Source organism: Drosophila elegans, unplaced genomic scaffold (assembly GCF_018152505.1).
Source record: "Drosophila elegans isolate 14027-0461.03 unplaced genomic scaffold, ASM1815250v1 contig_149, whole genome shotgun sequence".
In the NCBI taxonomy this organism is placed as follows: domain Eukaryota; kingdom Metazoa; phylum Arthropoda; class Insecta; order Diptera; family Drosophilidae; genus Drosophila; species Drosophila elegans.
This window is the reverse complement of record NW_024545513.1, coordinates 11,598,028-11,614,873: the sequence shown is the minus strand read 5'-3', so window position 1 is coordinate 11,614,873 and position 16,846 is coordinate 11,598,028. Positions and strand designations below refer to the sequence as shown.

The 16,846-nt window shown below is 38.8% G+C and overlaps 1 protein-coding gene across 2 annotated transcripts; it reads left to right on the top strand.

Moving 5' to 3' along the window:
- Positions 1–6,380: 6,380 nt before the first annotated feature.
- On the top strand, positions 6,381–16,661 carry LOC108137170 (mucin-19). Of its 2 annotated transcripts, none has more exons than XM_017258742.2 (6): positions 6,381–6,518; positions 7,134–7,311; positions 11,843–13,413; positions 13,587–13,745; positions 14,375–15,085; positions 15,808–16,661. In XM_017258742.2, exons 2-6 carry the CDS (start codon positions 7,298–7,300, stop codon positions 16,035–16,037), a joined length of 2,685 nt encoding a protein of 894 aa, XP_017114231.1. In that variant the 5' UTR covers positions 6,381–6,518; positions 7,134–7,297; the 3' UTR covers positions 16,038–16,661. The 2 variants fall into 2 exon arrangements, with proteins under 2 accessions (XP_017114231.1, XP_017114229.1); XM_017258740.2 differs by having other exon boundaries at positions 6,383–6,489.
- Positions 16,662–16,846: the final 185 nt, after the last annotated feature.

Below are 16,846 nucleotides of genomic sequence, written 5' to 3'. Positions count from 1 at the left end.
AGGCGTAACCTTGAGCGCTTTTGCGCTTTTGCCGGCCATTAAGTTCGATCATAAAAAATAGACCAAGTTGTTTGCCATGCAAAATAGCAAAAATAGCAAAATATTTAATGAAGTTGTGAGGTGGTTCACTCGCCGGCCCAATGATCAATGATCACAGACGTTGGCTGAGGCAATAATGTCAAAGTGTTAAATGCCATCGAAAGACGGATCGAGAAAAGTAAAAAAAAAAAATGCAGAAAAAAAAGGAGGGGAAAATAGCGAGAAAGGGGGGACTGAAAAAATGTTGTTCACCTTTCAGTCGGGGTCTGAAACAACAACAAAAAAAAAGGAAAATAAGGGGTCTGACTGTCACTTGCAGCTCATGTTGTTTGATGTTCACCTGATCGCACCAGACAAAAACACACAAGGCTAGGAAAATAGTTACAAACAATTGGACTTTACTGTAATTAAAAAACTTAAAAATTTTTTTTATATAAAGATAAATTAAAAAAAGCCAATCTCAATTTTGTTACTTCTTTTATAACTTTAAAACTTTGATTAATTGATTACAATCAAAAAAACATTATTTTTTTTAAGCAGTAAAATATGTTAAGATATTATTAAATATACTTAACGTTTGAACTAAACTATATGTATATAAATTCTAAAACATTAAACATAAAGCCAAATGACTTTTTCAATAGCTATGTTAAAAACTGAGTTGCTTTGAATTATTTTTAAGCTCCAAGAAGATAAAAATGACCTTTCTTTTTATGCAAATTTGGAGCGGAAACCCTTGACATTACCCCTAGTATTTTGCCCCTGGCTGTGCCGGCTGTACACACACTTGTATGCAAATGCCAAATGGTGGTTCGTCTCGGTTGCTTCAGGTTTTTTTTTTCTTTTTCTTTTTGAGGCTTGAGTTTGAGTTTCGGTTTGAGTTTCTTGAGTTTAAGTCCGCTGTCCCTCTCGCTGACCTCCCCCTAGTGCCACGCCCCCTTTGCCATTCGATTATTGAATCGTTTTAATGCCAATTTATGTAACTTTCGGGCAGCGTTTCCACTTCGATCTCCATCTCCACTTTGATCTCCGCTTTTGCGTCGCCGTCGTGACTCAATTTCAAGTTAAACAGTTTAAAATTAAACAAATTTTCGTAATAAAATAAAAGCCGCAGAGAGCAGCAACAACACCCAAAAAGCGAGACCAAAAGCACTTCAAAGTGGGTCACAAAATGATTACAAAAAAATAAAATAAAAATTAAAACTTTACAACTGCAGCCACAACTCGATCATAATTTAATCAACAATATGTGATTTGGAATTTTTTGCTCTTTGCTGCATAATTTCAATGGCGCCGTGATTGATGGATGGATGAGATGGGCGGGCTGATTGACGGATTGACACGGTTTAATGGCTTATAATTCGTGAGCAAATTAGACGGACAAATGTTAAATATCTAACATTGGTTAAATAGGAAAATGTTGGCAGTGAAAGAGGCTACTTTTAAGCTTGATGTATTTTGCGCTCAAGCTATTACAATTATTATTTTGTAGTTGTGATTTTATAAATGAACGCTGCACTGTACAATTGAAAATCATAAATATTTTGTTCGGGAATAAAATAGTAAAAACATAATGCAAAAGATCGAGAATGATTTTGTTATTCAAATCAGATTTCTTTCTGAAATAAAACTGTAAAGTCAATGAAAAAAGCATAGTGCAATCCAATTGTGACGTGGTATTTAAAACAACCATCAAAAGCAGCTCAACAAATCGTTGAACTTTAATGCTTGTTAAATGTTCAACTTAATTTCCATATTTCGACAAATGAGGAAATCTCATCCTCCCACTGATTTCTGCCCACTAAAAGACGAAAGACAAATGATCGCGATGAAGTTGCACTTCAGATTCACGCTTCATTATTCGTTATTATGCATGTGAAAAACTATTCGGCACAGAAATTATTATATCCATATATGTATATATTTGAGCCGGAAATTGCTGGAAGGTCGCCGAAACTAAAACCGATTTAAGGTTCTCGACGAAAAAAATCCAAGTGATTCATTTAATTGAAGCCTACGTGGAAGCCATCATAATGATGATCGGCAACATCTTTATGATCGGCATGGTTATTGAAATCTTTTTTATAACGCATCACAGGCGTTCTCTTGAAAGGCCAACAATTGACGTACATTGAACTCCCGGCGACACTCCTCAAAAGTTGGGGAAATATAAAAAGAATCAAGGGGAAAAAAATTAAAAATATTTTCATTACCCGCAACATAAAAAGATAAACCCCAAAGAAGAAAAAAAGAAAGAAGCGGTAAAAAAAAGTTCTGTCTGATAAAAAGGTATAAAATTCAGGGGTCTTCAGGTGAGGGGACAAAATGTGGGGGTACTACGTGTCCAGATTATGCGAGTGGTTGCTTTTTTGTGCGGCCGAGGGAGGTGTTTATAACCATAAGCTTTGGGTATTTCCTGATTGCTCTGCGAGAGGAGTCTCCCCATTCCTTCCATTGCCCCAGCCACGCCCCCGCCCCCACTATTTAACGCCCCCCGCCCCGCAACATTCACACAACTCTTGCATAATAATTGACAGTTATAAATTTTACTTGGCTCAACATGCGCGCCCAGCTTGAAAATATAAGAAAAACTGAGAAAAAGTGAGTCGATGTACACTGAAGAAAATATAACGTGACAGAGAAAAAGGAAACATATTATAAAAAATTAAAAGACAAGCAAAAGTAGAACGAAAATATATTTCGGAAGATATAGTACAGGAGGTATTTTTAATTTTTCACGTTGAAATAAGAAAAAATTTACAAAAAATTTGAAAACTAAAAAAAAAATTTGTTTTAAGGGGTTTGAAGAATAGCAAATTTTTAACAATTTAAAAAATGTTTACTGGGAAAATATACACTTCCCTTTTTTTCGCCGTGAACATTTTTTTAAAAAACAAATAAAACAGTTTTTTTTTTTGTGTAGGGTGTCTTGAGGAGTGCTTAATACTTTTGGCTCTTGTCCAGTTTGCCGGTCAGTTATCACCCTCAGCTCCCTTTAAAGTTCACGTAACTTTTGTCAACAGAAAGAGACATCACCTGAAGCAGAGAGAGAGACAGATAGATGGTGTGCGAAAGAGACGGATCAATGGCTGGGCCTACGTGCTTTTTTTTTGTATTTTTTTTTGGAGTGGATTGGGGATTGGAGATCTCTGCGACGCCAACGACTGACTGCAGGCCGCATTAACATTCCAAGTTGGCCACTCCTGTTTGCGTACATCTGTATGCAGATATGGCCACATATAGCATATATATATACATATCTATATAAATATACTCTCCCGAACACTTGAAATGTTGGATAACAGTTGTTGTTTTATTTCTTTTTTTCTCCCCTCTGCTGGTTTTGTTTTTATTACAATTTTATGAGTTTTTTACAATACATAAAAGTGTCGGTACCTGAAGTGTTTTTATCTCCCTGTTTTGGGTTCCTTCGAAATGGTACCGGGTAAATGGTATTTTTCTTTATTTTTTGGCCCATGAATTGGCAAAAGCAACCGGCCGAAGAAGCCGCTTTGTGATGTCATCGGTCTTGGCTTATGGTTAATGCTCTTAAATGTGTGATCTTGGGATTACAACATTAAATTTCATCAAATTTTCGCACTTGAAAAGTTACATTTTCGGCTTGGCAAAATAGTGTCAATGGATGTTTCAGAATTTTTTCCGTTTTTTTCTTGCGCTTGTGTTGGCATTCACAATAATGTTACAAGAGATTTGTCAGTTGACCCTCTTTAAAAAAAATACTATTTCAATTTTATTTCTTAATTGATTTATACAATTTTAAGAGCTGCCTACTCTGATGACTGTCCCTCCCTGTTAATTCTGTCTCATTTTTTTTGTCTTATGCAATTACTAAATTGCCCACTCCCAGACTTTAATCATTGCCATTGTAATTATCACCGCCATCATTATTATCAATCATTATATCTCTTTATTCCTGAGACTCCGTCCTTGAGACGCCGCCCCAAGTGCCACGCCTCCAGCCCATTAGCACTCGCTGTGCACTTTTTTTATGGCCATCGAAAACTCGACTTCTGACCTCGAGGCGCTCCCCACGAAATGCATCCTGTTTCCCCCGATCGAAGCTTGGCTTGGTTTTCTTTCTTTATCTTTTACTCATTTTCATGTTGTTTTTTAGTTGGGGTTTTTTATGTCCGTATCGTGGCATCCATAGCAATGTGCCCGGGTAACTTGATCAACGTGACCTCGGCATAGCTTGAGTCACTTATACTTGTATTCCCAAAAGACGATCACTTGAAATTCAATCAGTCCATGCAGCTGCTGCAAAAAGTGGTGGGGGAAAAAACCAAGGCCACACAAGAGGTGCCCAAGGATTCCTTAATTATGCACATATATGGCTGGCATATATGGTACTCAGGATCACTTCCCGGTTCGCTGCACCCGTTACAAAGAAGAAAGCTTTTAGCCTCTTCTGTTTGCCTCTTTTGGTATTTGCAAATATTTATCATATAATCGAATTTGCAAAGCCAACCAAGAAATAAAAATGTGAGACAGCAAAGTAAAGAGCTCCTAATAAAAAACTTTGCGTTCCAGTTTATCGATCAATGCTAATTAGAAAATCCATTGATCAATAACTCGCAGAGTAAACAAAAAAAAAAACAAAAAGGAAAACGAGAGAGAGGCATAGTAATAGAAAGAAAGAGAGGTAGCCTTTTCGCTGTGCAGGTTGATTTTAACCGCTTTGTGGGGATTACCAAACCAAACTCAAACCGTAACAGAAGCCCAACTAAAAACAGCAGAAATATATATATATAAAAGGAAGATGATTAGTAAATATTTGGACCTAAAAATACCTCCACATTTTATATTAAAAGTGAAAATTAAATATTTAAAGTTAAGAGAGATTACCAAACATTGTTTATAAAATAATTGATTTATTATCAAAAATAATGGGTAGACCGCTAAAAAAATATAATTAATAAACAAACTACAGGTTTTCAGGTCTCCTTTTCCAATCACACCTGATAATAAATTAAACCATCGATCGACTGAAATCAACTAAACTTATACATAGATATATTAAACATGCAGCTAGTATACCCTCCAACACCCTGGATGGCGATTAAAAGGTGTCAGTTGGACACTTGCAGGGAACTTTTTGGTTTGCAGGTTGGTTTTTGCCCCACCTTTCGCAGTCGGAAACTAACGATATATCTCCAAGTATGGGACATCCAGTTGGCCAGTTGGAGATCTCGCTGCTGGAATTGCATAAATGCTCGGTAAGCAAATGAGCAACGGTTAATCAATAAGCCCCACAGATTGGATAATATCGTTGGCGGGGCGCGGTAGGTAGCCGGAGGAAACTGGGGAAACCGGGGTGATGATCTGTTGGTTGGCTTGCATACGAGCATGTTGCGTGCCCTGCTAATTGCAGGCGAAGCGGTTAAAAAAAAAAGCGGCCACTGCGGCCAACGCGGCGTATGTGTAATGCGGTTAATCAACGACGACGACGAATGAACGAATGAACAAACGGCCTTGAGACCAGCTGCCAACCAGTTTTGGCTTATGAAATCAGCAGCAGTTAACTGAGACCGAGGCGGCCAGAGAGCATCCCAAAAAATGCAAGTGAATGTCGCTGCTGCACAAAAAAAAAATTCATAAAACATAACCGTATCGGTTTCATATTGATGTCTTAAGTTTTCACCTAAGCTTTTTGTTAGCCCCAATTTATAGGGGTTTGTTAATAAGACTAAACTTTTTTATTTTTTATTTTCGGAGAAGGTTAAAAAAAAATTATTCATTTATATGTAAAAGAACAACAATAATGATTATTTCATAATCTCATATCTTCACGTAAGGTTAAGTAAGGTTATTCTAGTCGCAATAGGTTTAGATATAGAAGAAATCAATAATTTATAAAACATTAAACCGTGTTCCCAAGCGAATTCTTTAGCTGCATATCCTTTAAACAAACATCAAAAAGAATGCTAAACTCAGTTAATTTCTCTGTGTGTGGGTTTTTTAAACTTTGGAATCCCTCTTCGAACCACCGAAACTAGTGCAGTTTTGAACTTCCTAGTGGCCAAACGCCATTGAAAAGCAACAAAGATCGGCAGCAGGTGTGAATGATTTAGTGTTAACATGGCCGTAACAAAAATAAAAAAAATACAAAAAAAAACTCTGCTCCTTTCGATCATTCTGCGCTCCTCTCTCTATCTCTCCCTCTCATTCGCACAGTCAAGACCCCCGATCTCCGATGTTAGCGAAATGTTAAAGCCGAAGTTGAAGTCGAAGTCGAAGTCTCTGCTGCAGTCGCTGCCCCAGTCGACGTCGGCAGAATGGCAACGGCAACGGTTTTCGATGGTTGGAGCGTTCATCATTTTGCCATTTCACGTTCAGCTGGCAGCGAAATCGAAAGTGACTGCTCCCCGAAGACCCAAGATATATATATATATCTATACATATAGAGAGGTCTTCAGAAAAAAGTCCATGGTACTACTGCCAACAGATCCTCCCGGCAGGTGTGTGTGTGTGTGCGAGTGTGTGTGTGTGTTGGTTGGTCATATAAAATAAGAGCTACCAGTGGTTAAAGAAATCAAAACCCAGTCGAAACTTGAGCCCGAAAAAGCCGGAAAGCGGCATAAGTGCATTTTAAAAAACGCAATTTTTTTGCATATTTTTTTGTAAGTTTTTTATAAATAGTTACAACAAGATTTTACAATTTTTAATAGATTTTCCCAAGTTTATTTTAATTTTTTTATTGCCCAGCTAATCAGCACACATCACACTCCCTCATTCACAAATTGATTTCCTTAATTGATTTGATTTTCTGTTGCTGACAAAAAAAAAATTGAAATACAAACAACCAAAAATAGTGTACAAAACGTAAAATAAAAAGTGAAAAGTGAAAGTGCAACTTGAAAAAATGACCAAAGTGAACAACATCAACAAAAGCAAATAAACAACAACAACAAGCTAATGTGTTCAATGTTTAAAAACACACACAAAATCCAAAGTGCATAACAATTAAAGATTTTTCGAAAAATCAATTTCTGTCATTCAATTTTTACACTCTGTATATTTATTTTTACACCCATTTTTTTTACTGTTTTGTTTTGTTTTTTTTTTCGTTGAAGCTGAAGCAGGCAGTTGACTTTCAAAAGTGTCAATAAAATTTATGTAAAAAAGCAGTTAACGAAAAAGTTGATACAAGTTGATACAGCATTGACAACAACAACATCAACAACAACAAGGAGAGCAACCTAGGAGCCACAACAACAGCAACAAAAAACAGCTCAAAATGCTGCTCAAAATGTAAGTAAATTGAAAAAATAATATAAATTATTAAGGGAAGGGGGGCCAAAGGAAAACAAAACTGCCATCGCTCAAGGTCAAGTTAACGATTTAGCGGATTACGCAAAGTGTTTAGGGTCTAATAGTTGTTATTATGGTATTATGATAATGCTAAGTAATTAGGTCTCATTGGAAAATACTTTTAACACAAATCTATAAAACCCAGATTTCTTTGGTAATATTTTGTTTGAAATTAACTCTACTTCTTCCTTAAAAATTGCGTATTTTGGTTTTTTGATTGAAAATATTAAAAGAGTTTGGTTTTAAAAAGGAATTCTTAGCTTTGATTTCCAATATCAGAATATTATACATTTAGGATAAATAAAAAGAATCTCTACAAAATATCCTGATAATACCCGAATTACGTTTTCTACAAATAATAAAAAAAATGATTATATTAAAATCAAGTATACGCCAAGTGGACAGTTTGTTTAATTCCAAATGTTAGCCCGCAGAGGAGTGTTAGCCTTGGTCAATCACACAGGCAGTAAGTCAACCAGTGGGTTAATATGCATGATGAAGGCGTGGCAATGATGCTTTTTATTGTGTTTTTTTTCTTTTTTTGTGCAAAAGGTCAAACCGGCGAGGTGCCGCGATCTCTCTTTCGGAAAGGTCAACTATGCAGAAAACAAATATATTTTTATTTATGTGGGGGAAAAATCACAATCGCAAGAGGTGAAGTCAACAAACCTTTTGGCAAAGACGACGAAGACGACGACGCATCCACTTAACAATGCAAAACTTACTTTACATTTCATGGCTGCAAATATTGCTGCCGATTTAGCAGTAATTTTTTTTTTTAACTGTCTTATTACCGCTTCACTGCCTTTAAAAAACGTCAATGGCCGCCGAAGTTTGAAAAACCGAAAACCAAATTCCGAGTCCGAAGGTAAAGCTGAACAGCACTCGCAGATATATTTCTTCTCCCGTTTTTGGCCAAATGAATTGCCAAATTATAATACAAATTGCATGCCACTCCCGCTAAAAGCTGAAAGAAAAAACAAATTAACAACACTCCTCTACCACCGACTTTTCAGGTTGCACTTCATGCATGCAGCGCCAAAGAAAATATAGACAATGGGCCACAAGGGGCTAAGATTGGGTGTGGAGTTCCATCTAGAGTTACCTACATGAGGGCTTAATATACATAAAAGAGTTTTAAACAACAATAGCGTTAATAGTACACTCAGAAAAACATAATAAGCGGTTAATAAATTACTCTCTTGTAATTAAATTTTTTAACAAAGCCTTATTTACTTTTACTACTTAATAAGGATGGAAAAAGTGGAACCATTTCCAATTGGAAAATAAATAATTTGGTAATTTATTAAGCAAAAAATAAGTTAAAGTATTTAAAGAATATAGTTGTTAATGGTCAAAAAAATTTTTCAAAAGATATAAATTATTTATTATTTTGATGTTTATCCTTTTATATTTATTTGTTTGGAACTTCATAATTCATATTTCCAAAATAATACATTTGTTTAATTTTATATATCCACAACAGACTCATTAAATAATGTCAGTTGTTGAACATTAGTATTTCCTCACAGTGTAGCAATTAAAAACACAAAATCATCACTCAGCTTTGTTAATTTCTATCATTTAACTGCTTATAGTAGCCAAATGCCATTGGATACCGTTAAATGCTCGAAAAAACAGGCAATAAATGATCCAATTTTGTTGAAGGTGTTTAATTGCAATCCAAGTCAAGGCAATCCTGCCATGAATAAGTGTAAATGATTCTTTGGAATTCGATTTACGCATTTTGTGTGAGTCATTAGCAGATTATGCCTGAGCAACTAATTGAAGCTAATAAACTGCGGGAAATTACGTGAGTTTCGAACAAGAAACATGATTGAAATCGAATAAGAAGCTAATTAAGTAGTCAGTATTATTTTTTTTTGGTTGTTTGTACAAGTTATATCAAGGCAATGGTCTCTGGTATTGTGGAATCATATTCACACATTTAATGAGTCAGTTAAAGTCCTAATAATTTTGCCCGTGGTCTCATTTTTGAAATGACATTCAACACTTGATCGGGTTTTCTGGCAACACAATCGATGGCACTATCGCAACCATCGGTTGATTTTTTTAAGTCTGTTTAAACATTAAATGTTTTGGTATTTATGTTTAAAGATATATTTAATATTTATTTGCAGACCCAATTTTGGTTAAATGGACGATAGTGCCCACTAAAAGCTATCGATTATTTTTGACTAAGCACAAAATCTTGGATATTATTTTGCTGCGATTACTGCAATTGTGAATGGGAATATGTATATATATTTGAATGTGTTGAGCGGTGTGCGCATTGTCACCTCATGCATGACATGGCACAACCACTGAGAGACCCTTTTGTCCGAGGAGACACCACTGCACCATCGTAAATGCACCTCCAATGTGCACCACGATGTGGCCATAATTATAACTTTTCTTAAAGTCACAGACTTATGGCTTTTGGCCATTGTTGAGCTGCCGTTTTTGGGGCTGTTGCAATTAAAATAAGTTGAAGTTGTCTACCTTTGCAGTAAGGTGTTGCCAGCTCATGTTGCTGGTTGTTTGGTTGTTGGTTGTTGGTTGTTTGCTAGTCCCCGAAAACTCGTTCGAGAAGTGAACGCCAGCTAGCCAGACTTGCACATAATTCAAAATGTTAAAAGTTATCGTCAAGAGCGCTCTGTTCGCATGCACAGAAAAAAATGCTGCCAAAGAGATCATAAAAGCATAAATGGATTTGAAAAATCGAAAAACTAAAAGATATATTTCAGAATTTTAGTTTTGTCTTGTTTGATATTAATGGTTAGTGTTTAAAAATTTAAAGAGTTACCATAAAACAAATAAATTTTTTAAAGATTTTTAAGGAACCGAATAATTAAATTTTTTCCTGTGCCCACGTTCGGTTTTCTTGCCTGGAAACTAAAAATCTGAATACTGGGGACCTCCGATCTGGTTTGATCTGGTCTGGAATCGAAATGGGTTAACACCTTTTGTATTTTTTTTGTTGTTATGGAAAACCGGTTCGTGATTCCTGGCTCTAGTTTCCCGGTCGTTTTGGAACCGTTTTGCGGTTCGCCTTGAGCATCGCTTTCATTGCATTGCAATGCGGATTCGCAGAGCCCAATGAACTATTGTGTGGTGGCGGTGCCGGTGGTGCTACATAGCCATATACTCATATAGCCATATAGCCGGTGGTGCACGCTCCATTCAACGGCTAGACATGATGGCCAAATCATGATCGCATGCGCAATCGACTTTGTGTGGCTAATGAAATTGTGAAAGGTTTTTCATGCCAGATTAGAGATGAGGCAGCACATCGAAGATCGCCAGATGGAGCTGAAAAGCTGAAAAGCCAACTAAAAACCGGCTAGCCGTGATGGCTGATTAAGAGCACGCGCCAATCACAAACCAGAAAGAAAGGCCATACGTTGTATCACGAACTTATAAATACCCTACATAATTACATTTTCCATTTCTTAATTTACCAATCAAACCAAAAATCTGTAATTTAACATAATAAGTAAAAACAAATAATACGTTTTTATTTCAAGAAATATCTATCTATTTTTAAGATATTCATCATCTTTTCAATTGATTCGTATAAATACTTTTGACCACCCCTGTATTTGGGTTTATTTGTTCTACAACCATTGTTGTATTTTCATTCAAAAAATCAGTCATCTAACTTTGAAAACAAAATAACTGCAAATCATATATTAAAATTGTTGGTAACAATTATGCCATGAAAATACTTGTACTTAGCTTGGACATAAGTTAACTGCCAAATCATTTATCAAACTTTAATCAATAATTCGCAAAATAACCTTTAACGCAAAACTTTTGTTATGGGTTTAAAAATCTGAACTACTGCAAATTAATTTATAAAATTACTAAACTATTTGTTGTTGAATTTACAAATTACAAATTTAATTTTATTATATGCTTATCTTAATATTTTATTTTCACTTGGTTTTCCGGAAAGCTAAACTACCTTGGTTTAAGGAGTTGAAGTTTATGTCTGATTATAGAGTTTTTTGTGGAAGATTAATTGGGTTAGACATGGCTGAATGCCTCGAGCCATGAATTACGACGGGGTACTGATAATACAGAGCTGGCACTTACTTAGGCTATTAAAGTCAAGCCATGAGAGAAAACCTCTCGCAAGTGAAATAAGCTCATTTCTCTCAAATTAATTTCAAATCAAATTAGCTTTTAATCTTGCGTACTAGCAGCTGTCCATCTTAAATTTTGTTTTATAAATACTTAAGCTAATAAAGTAATATCCGCTTGGATAAGAGAAAATATGCAAAGATATAAGCTAATGAATGCTCATCGTTGCTGAGCTCTTTCTGTGGGAATCCGGCTCAAAGGACCATTAATATTACTTTCTTCTTTTCTAATACTAAAGATCTTGGTTCGAATTTTTAGAAAAGTACTTATAAAGATTATTTTATAAGCTGTCGCTAACATATCCTTAATTTTTTTTTTCAAACAGTTTCATCCTGGCCTTCCTGGCCTCCCAATCCTCGGCAGACTCAGCGGATCCCCTAGCGACATCTGCCAGCGAGAGTCAAGTTAAGTTGAGCGAGGAAAATCCAGCTGCGGTGGTCCCTTTCGAGACCTCACACAAACATCCCGACGCCTTAGAGCGGGAGGAAGGCTTCCATACCTCCCATAGAATTAGCATAAGGGCCACAGATTCCGCCGACTATTCGATGAACTTGTTGCCCACTAAAGAGCGTCCCGAGCTGAATCCCGTTCTGAGTGCTCTGATTAACGAGGATGTGATGAAGAGCATCGAGGCTAAACGAGCCATCGAAGAGGAGGAACTGGCCGAAGTGAGGCGTGAAATTGAGGAGGCCGCTCAAGCGGAATTGGCCCAAAAGAGGGCCTCGATCACCACTGAGGCGCCTGCTCCACTGCTGACCACCCTGCCCACAGCCGCCAAGAAGATCGATAACCTGGATGAAGACATTGTGGTGGATCCCCACGAAGAGTTCATCAACCAAAACTTCGCCCTGGAAGGTGCAGGCAGTGAGAACAGCAAGAAGTCCCGCATTGAGATCAAAAAGGGACCCAATGGTCAGGATTACGAGTACGAGTATGTCTACTACTACGAAGAGGACGAGGAGCCCAGCAAGGTAGAGGCATCTGCGGAGCCCGAGGTGCGCGGTAAGACTAGGTACACGAATATCGATAGGAGCACGACAGCCACTCCAAGTGAGAATAGCCTGCAGAGTGGCAAGGCCAAGGGCAGATCCTCAGATGCCTCCGAAGATATCGAGGCCGAACGTCTGCCGATGATCACCAGGTTCCCCAGTCGCGGCAAGAACATTGAAGTGCCCCCAACCCCCGCCTTGGATTCCTTGGAAACCGCCGCCGAGCGCAAGAAGATCAGTGTCAAGCGTCCCAGCTTGGAGTTGGTAGACAGTGCCACCTTCAACACCGATGAGAAGCAGATCAAGGCCACTCGCAAGGGCGGTGAGAGTGAACTGAAGCCAGTGATTGCCGTCGAACAGGAGGAGGCGGCGGCCAGGAAGAAGCAGGAGCAGCAGGCCAAGGACGAGCAGGCCAAAAAGGAACAGCAAAAGGATGCCGAAGCGACCGCCGAACAAGAGGAATCGGAACAGACCACGCCTTCAATGGAGAAGGCCGCCCTCGATCTCTACGCCATTTTGACCAATGAAAACCTTAACAACGAACAGACCACCGCCATTCCAGATACCGAGGGATCCGAGGGTGTCACCACTTTTGTCCCAGACACCGCCAGCACGGATCCGGATGACGCCGGCGGTCTGACCACGCTGACCGATGAGATTTCCTCGACCAGCAGCACCACTACAACGACCACAACGACAACCACCACGACCACCACAACGGAGGCACCCACCACCACCACTACAACAACCACAACCACGGCAGCTCCTTCTCTCTTCGGTGGCAGGAGGTCGGGATTGAATGGTCTGGCCGGTCGCAATCGTTTCAAGCTAAACAGGTCCGAGGGCGGCAGCACCACCACAAGCACCACCGAGGTACCAGCCACCGAAACCACAAAAACTGGCAGAAGTAAGTTTACTTAATTTCGAAGAAAACTATCATTATTTCTTTCTCAATGTGCTCTGATGGTTGGAACCTACCGCAATAAAACAAACATGACAACATAGCAAAAAAAAGAACCATAAAAGAATTACAACTTTCAACGATCAAGTTTAGATATTAATATAAATTTGTTCTCATAGATCGCTTCTCGCGTCCCTCGATTGGAGGACGTTCTCGTCCTGGAGCTCGCACCACCGCAGCACCAGAAGCCACATCATCGGCAGCTCCTTCCGCCGAGGAGGAAGTTGTGGTCGCAAAGGAAGTTAAGCCCGTAAGCACGGGCTTCGCACGCGGCAGACGTAAGTATTGCGTATTATTAATTTACTCTTTCTTTAGGCTTTCTGTTTTAAATTGACCCTCTCAAAAAAAAAGTCTTCATCAATATTCAATAAACTTTAAGTATTCAAACAAATGTATTAATAATTTACCAATATTGCAAAGATTTTACATTGTAAATTTAAGATATCTTGACTACTACTATTTAATCCGCTTGCAACACTTTTCGTCGAACAAACTAACAGCTATCAAAGCTGATTAAATCTAATTTATTTTAAATAATGCATCTAAATGATCGGTTATTAGCATTTACCCTTCAGCTTTGGCTACTGATTTTTTTTAAACTATGTCAAGGGCGAAACGCTTTAGCCCAAAATTGAATATGAGACCTTTGGAAAAGTGAATTTTAGTTGTTATTAGCTTTGATTTGTATGCAAAGTGAAAACACTAGTTAAAGTAATTAAAATTTAGCTCAGGGTTAATCCAGGTATTTCTAAATTGCATAGAATAATGTGGTCTAAATAAAGGGTCTAAGAAATGAATGAAAGAATTTAGGATATATTAAACTGCTTGTGAAAAGTTTGTAAGACTCAGCACTATATAATCAAGAATATATATCAATTTGTATTGACGCCCATCTTCCCCATTTTAGCTCGCAACCGTTTCAATCTGCGCGGCTCCACCACCACTAGCACCACCGAGCGTCCCAGCGAGGAATCTCCCGCTGAAGGTGACGCCCCCGCGGAATCCACCGGCCCCTCATCAACCACCGCAAGGAGCACGCTGCGAGGTCGTCCCGGACTGGGATTACGTGGACGCAGTCGCACCACCACCACCAAGACACCTGCCAACGCAGAGGGTGGTGCCGAGGCGTCTGAGGGTGGTGCCACCACCAGTTCCGAGGAAGCCAAGTCCGCAGCAGCTGCTCCCGCTTCTCCCGCGGAGCCCGTGCGTCCGTCCCGCTTCAATCTTCACCGCGCCGGCGGCAACCGGCTGCTGCCCCGCGGAAAGCTGGGAAGATCGGGAGTCAGCACGGAGGCGCCAAAGGAATCGTCGCCAGCGGCCGAGGATTCAGCCGCCGATAGCAGTAGCCATCACAATGATGTCAAGGAGGAGGAGACGGCGGGCGGCGAGGCCGGCGAGAAGGCGAACAGCGAGGCGGGCGATCCATCCGCCGCTGCCGCTCCTGCGTCTCCCGTTTCCGGGCTGAATCGCCTCAAGACCCGGCCACGCCTCAACGCCCTAACGCACAAGACTGATGCGGTCAAGCCGAAGGCAGCCGCAGCCCCCGCCCCCGCGCCCAGGAAAATCAATCCCCTGCTGGCCAAGCGACGACTCCACCTGGGAGCCACCTCTACCACAGGTAAAGAAGATTGTTAATGACTAGGCTAAAAAGCAGTGAAATGTTTTAGGAAAGAGATGATCTGTGTATGTTTTCAAATTAACTTTTGACATCGAAAATCGACTCATATATTTTTGGATAAAGAACTAAACTAGAAACTTTGAAAGGTATGCTACTTTTGCTATTGAAAAATGGATCAATTGTTAAAATGCCTAATGTTAATGTTGATTATTAGAAATTTTAACCACAGGTTGGAAGTGGTATGCCAATTTAATATATGATTTAATTCCATGATTAAAATACTACTATTGGGAAACATAGAAACAAACAACAATCTTACAAATGGGTTGAACAATTGATAAACGTTTTAATGACAAATTTAAATGCAGATTAATAAACAATTAAGCCCCAGGTCCGATTCGATTTAATGATGCTATAGGAAACTTACAAAGAACTAAAATGAAAATGAGTCGACAAATTTATCAGATATGCCACTTAAGTAGTAGTAGTAGTAGTAGTATCGGATTTAATTTGGTAAATTTATGAGCTCTTAAATTTTAATTCAGGGGTCACTCTTCTACAAGCCATCGAAAACTTGGATATTTCAAGCAAATGACAACTTTAAAAACAAACTTTTAGAGGAATGTTACTTTAAAAATCAATTGCAGTAGATTCCAGAACTCGCAGTTTCACATAGTTCATTTTTCTGAATAGATACTAAAACTATCAATTCGCATTTGCAGAAGCCCCCGCTGAGGAGGAGCACTCTTCGGCAGACTCCTCTGCGGAGCAGCCCGCCAAGGAGGAGGCTTCCGCCGGAGGAAGCGACGAGTCTGGCGGAGATGGAGCCGCCAAGCAGGAGCAGGAAACCACGGAGGCGACGGAGGCAACCACCAAACAGCAGGCCCGTGGATTGGGACTCTTGGGACAGCGTCGTCGTCTGCCGCTTCGCAAGCCCGGAACGATTCTGTAAAGCCACTCAAATCCACACAACACAATCCAATCCAATCCCAACCAGTCCAAACCACACATCGCCATCCGCCCATTGAATCCTGAATAGAATACTCGTCAAGATTCGCTGCTGCATAATCCTAAAATCGGGATGATGGCTCACACAAGCGATAATAACTCTTACAAATTGTTTGATATATACATATATGTACGTCCTTTAAGTTTCCTCCTCCTCGTACTCCTCCTCCCAAGGACTCGTTAGCTTTGTATACATATTACACTAATTAAACTACTGATAAATGCGGATATACAATGTAAGTAGGATCCCTCCTTGCGTCAAGAGAAAAAGTCACCAAAACGGAATTCACGGAGCGAGCCGAAGAACGAGGAGATTCCAAGCCACTCGTAGACCACTAAGCACAAAAAAAAAAACCCCGAAAAATGTAACTGAGATGCGATTGCCCTATAATATATATATACATATAGTAGTATATCCATATCTATATGTATACCCCGACCTTGCCCCCCTCCTTTTTCCTCTGATCACGCATCCGGAAATCGTTGCGTGCATAGCAGATACATTTATTATTATATTTTTTTTCTGAGATACAATTATGAACAAAAAACGACTTTTAATTATATATTGAATAAAAACGAAAGGAAAAATATGAAAATTTAATCAAAGGTGTTTTGTTTATTTTTAGTTGCTAATGTTGCGATACATTCTTGATCTTTAGTAATGTATTACCCTGTATTAAATCCGAATGCAGATATTTTTGATATTCGAAATATCTATAAATATAATTATAGATTAACTATGTATATAAACAT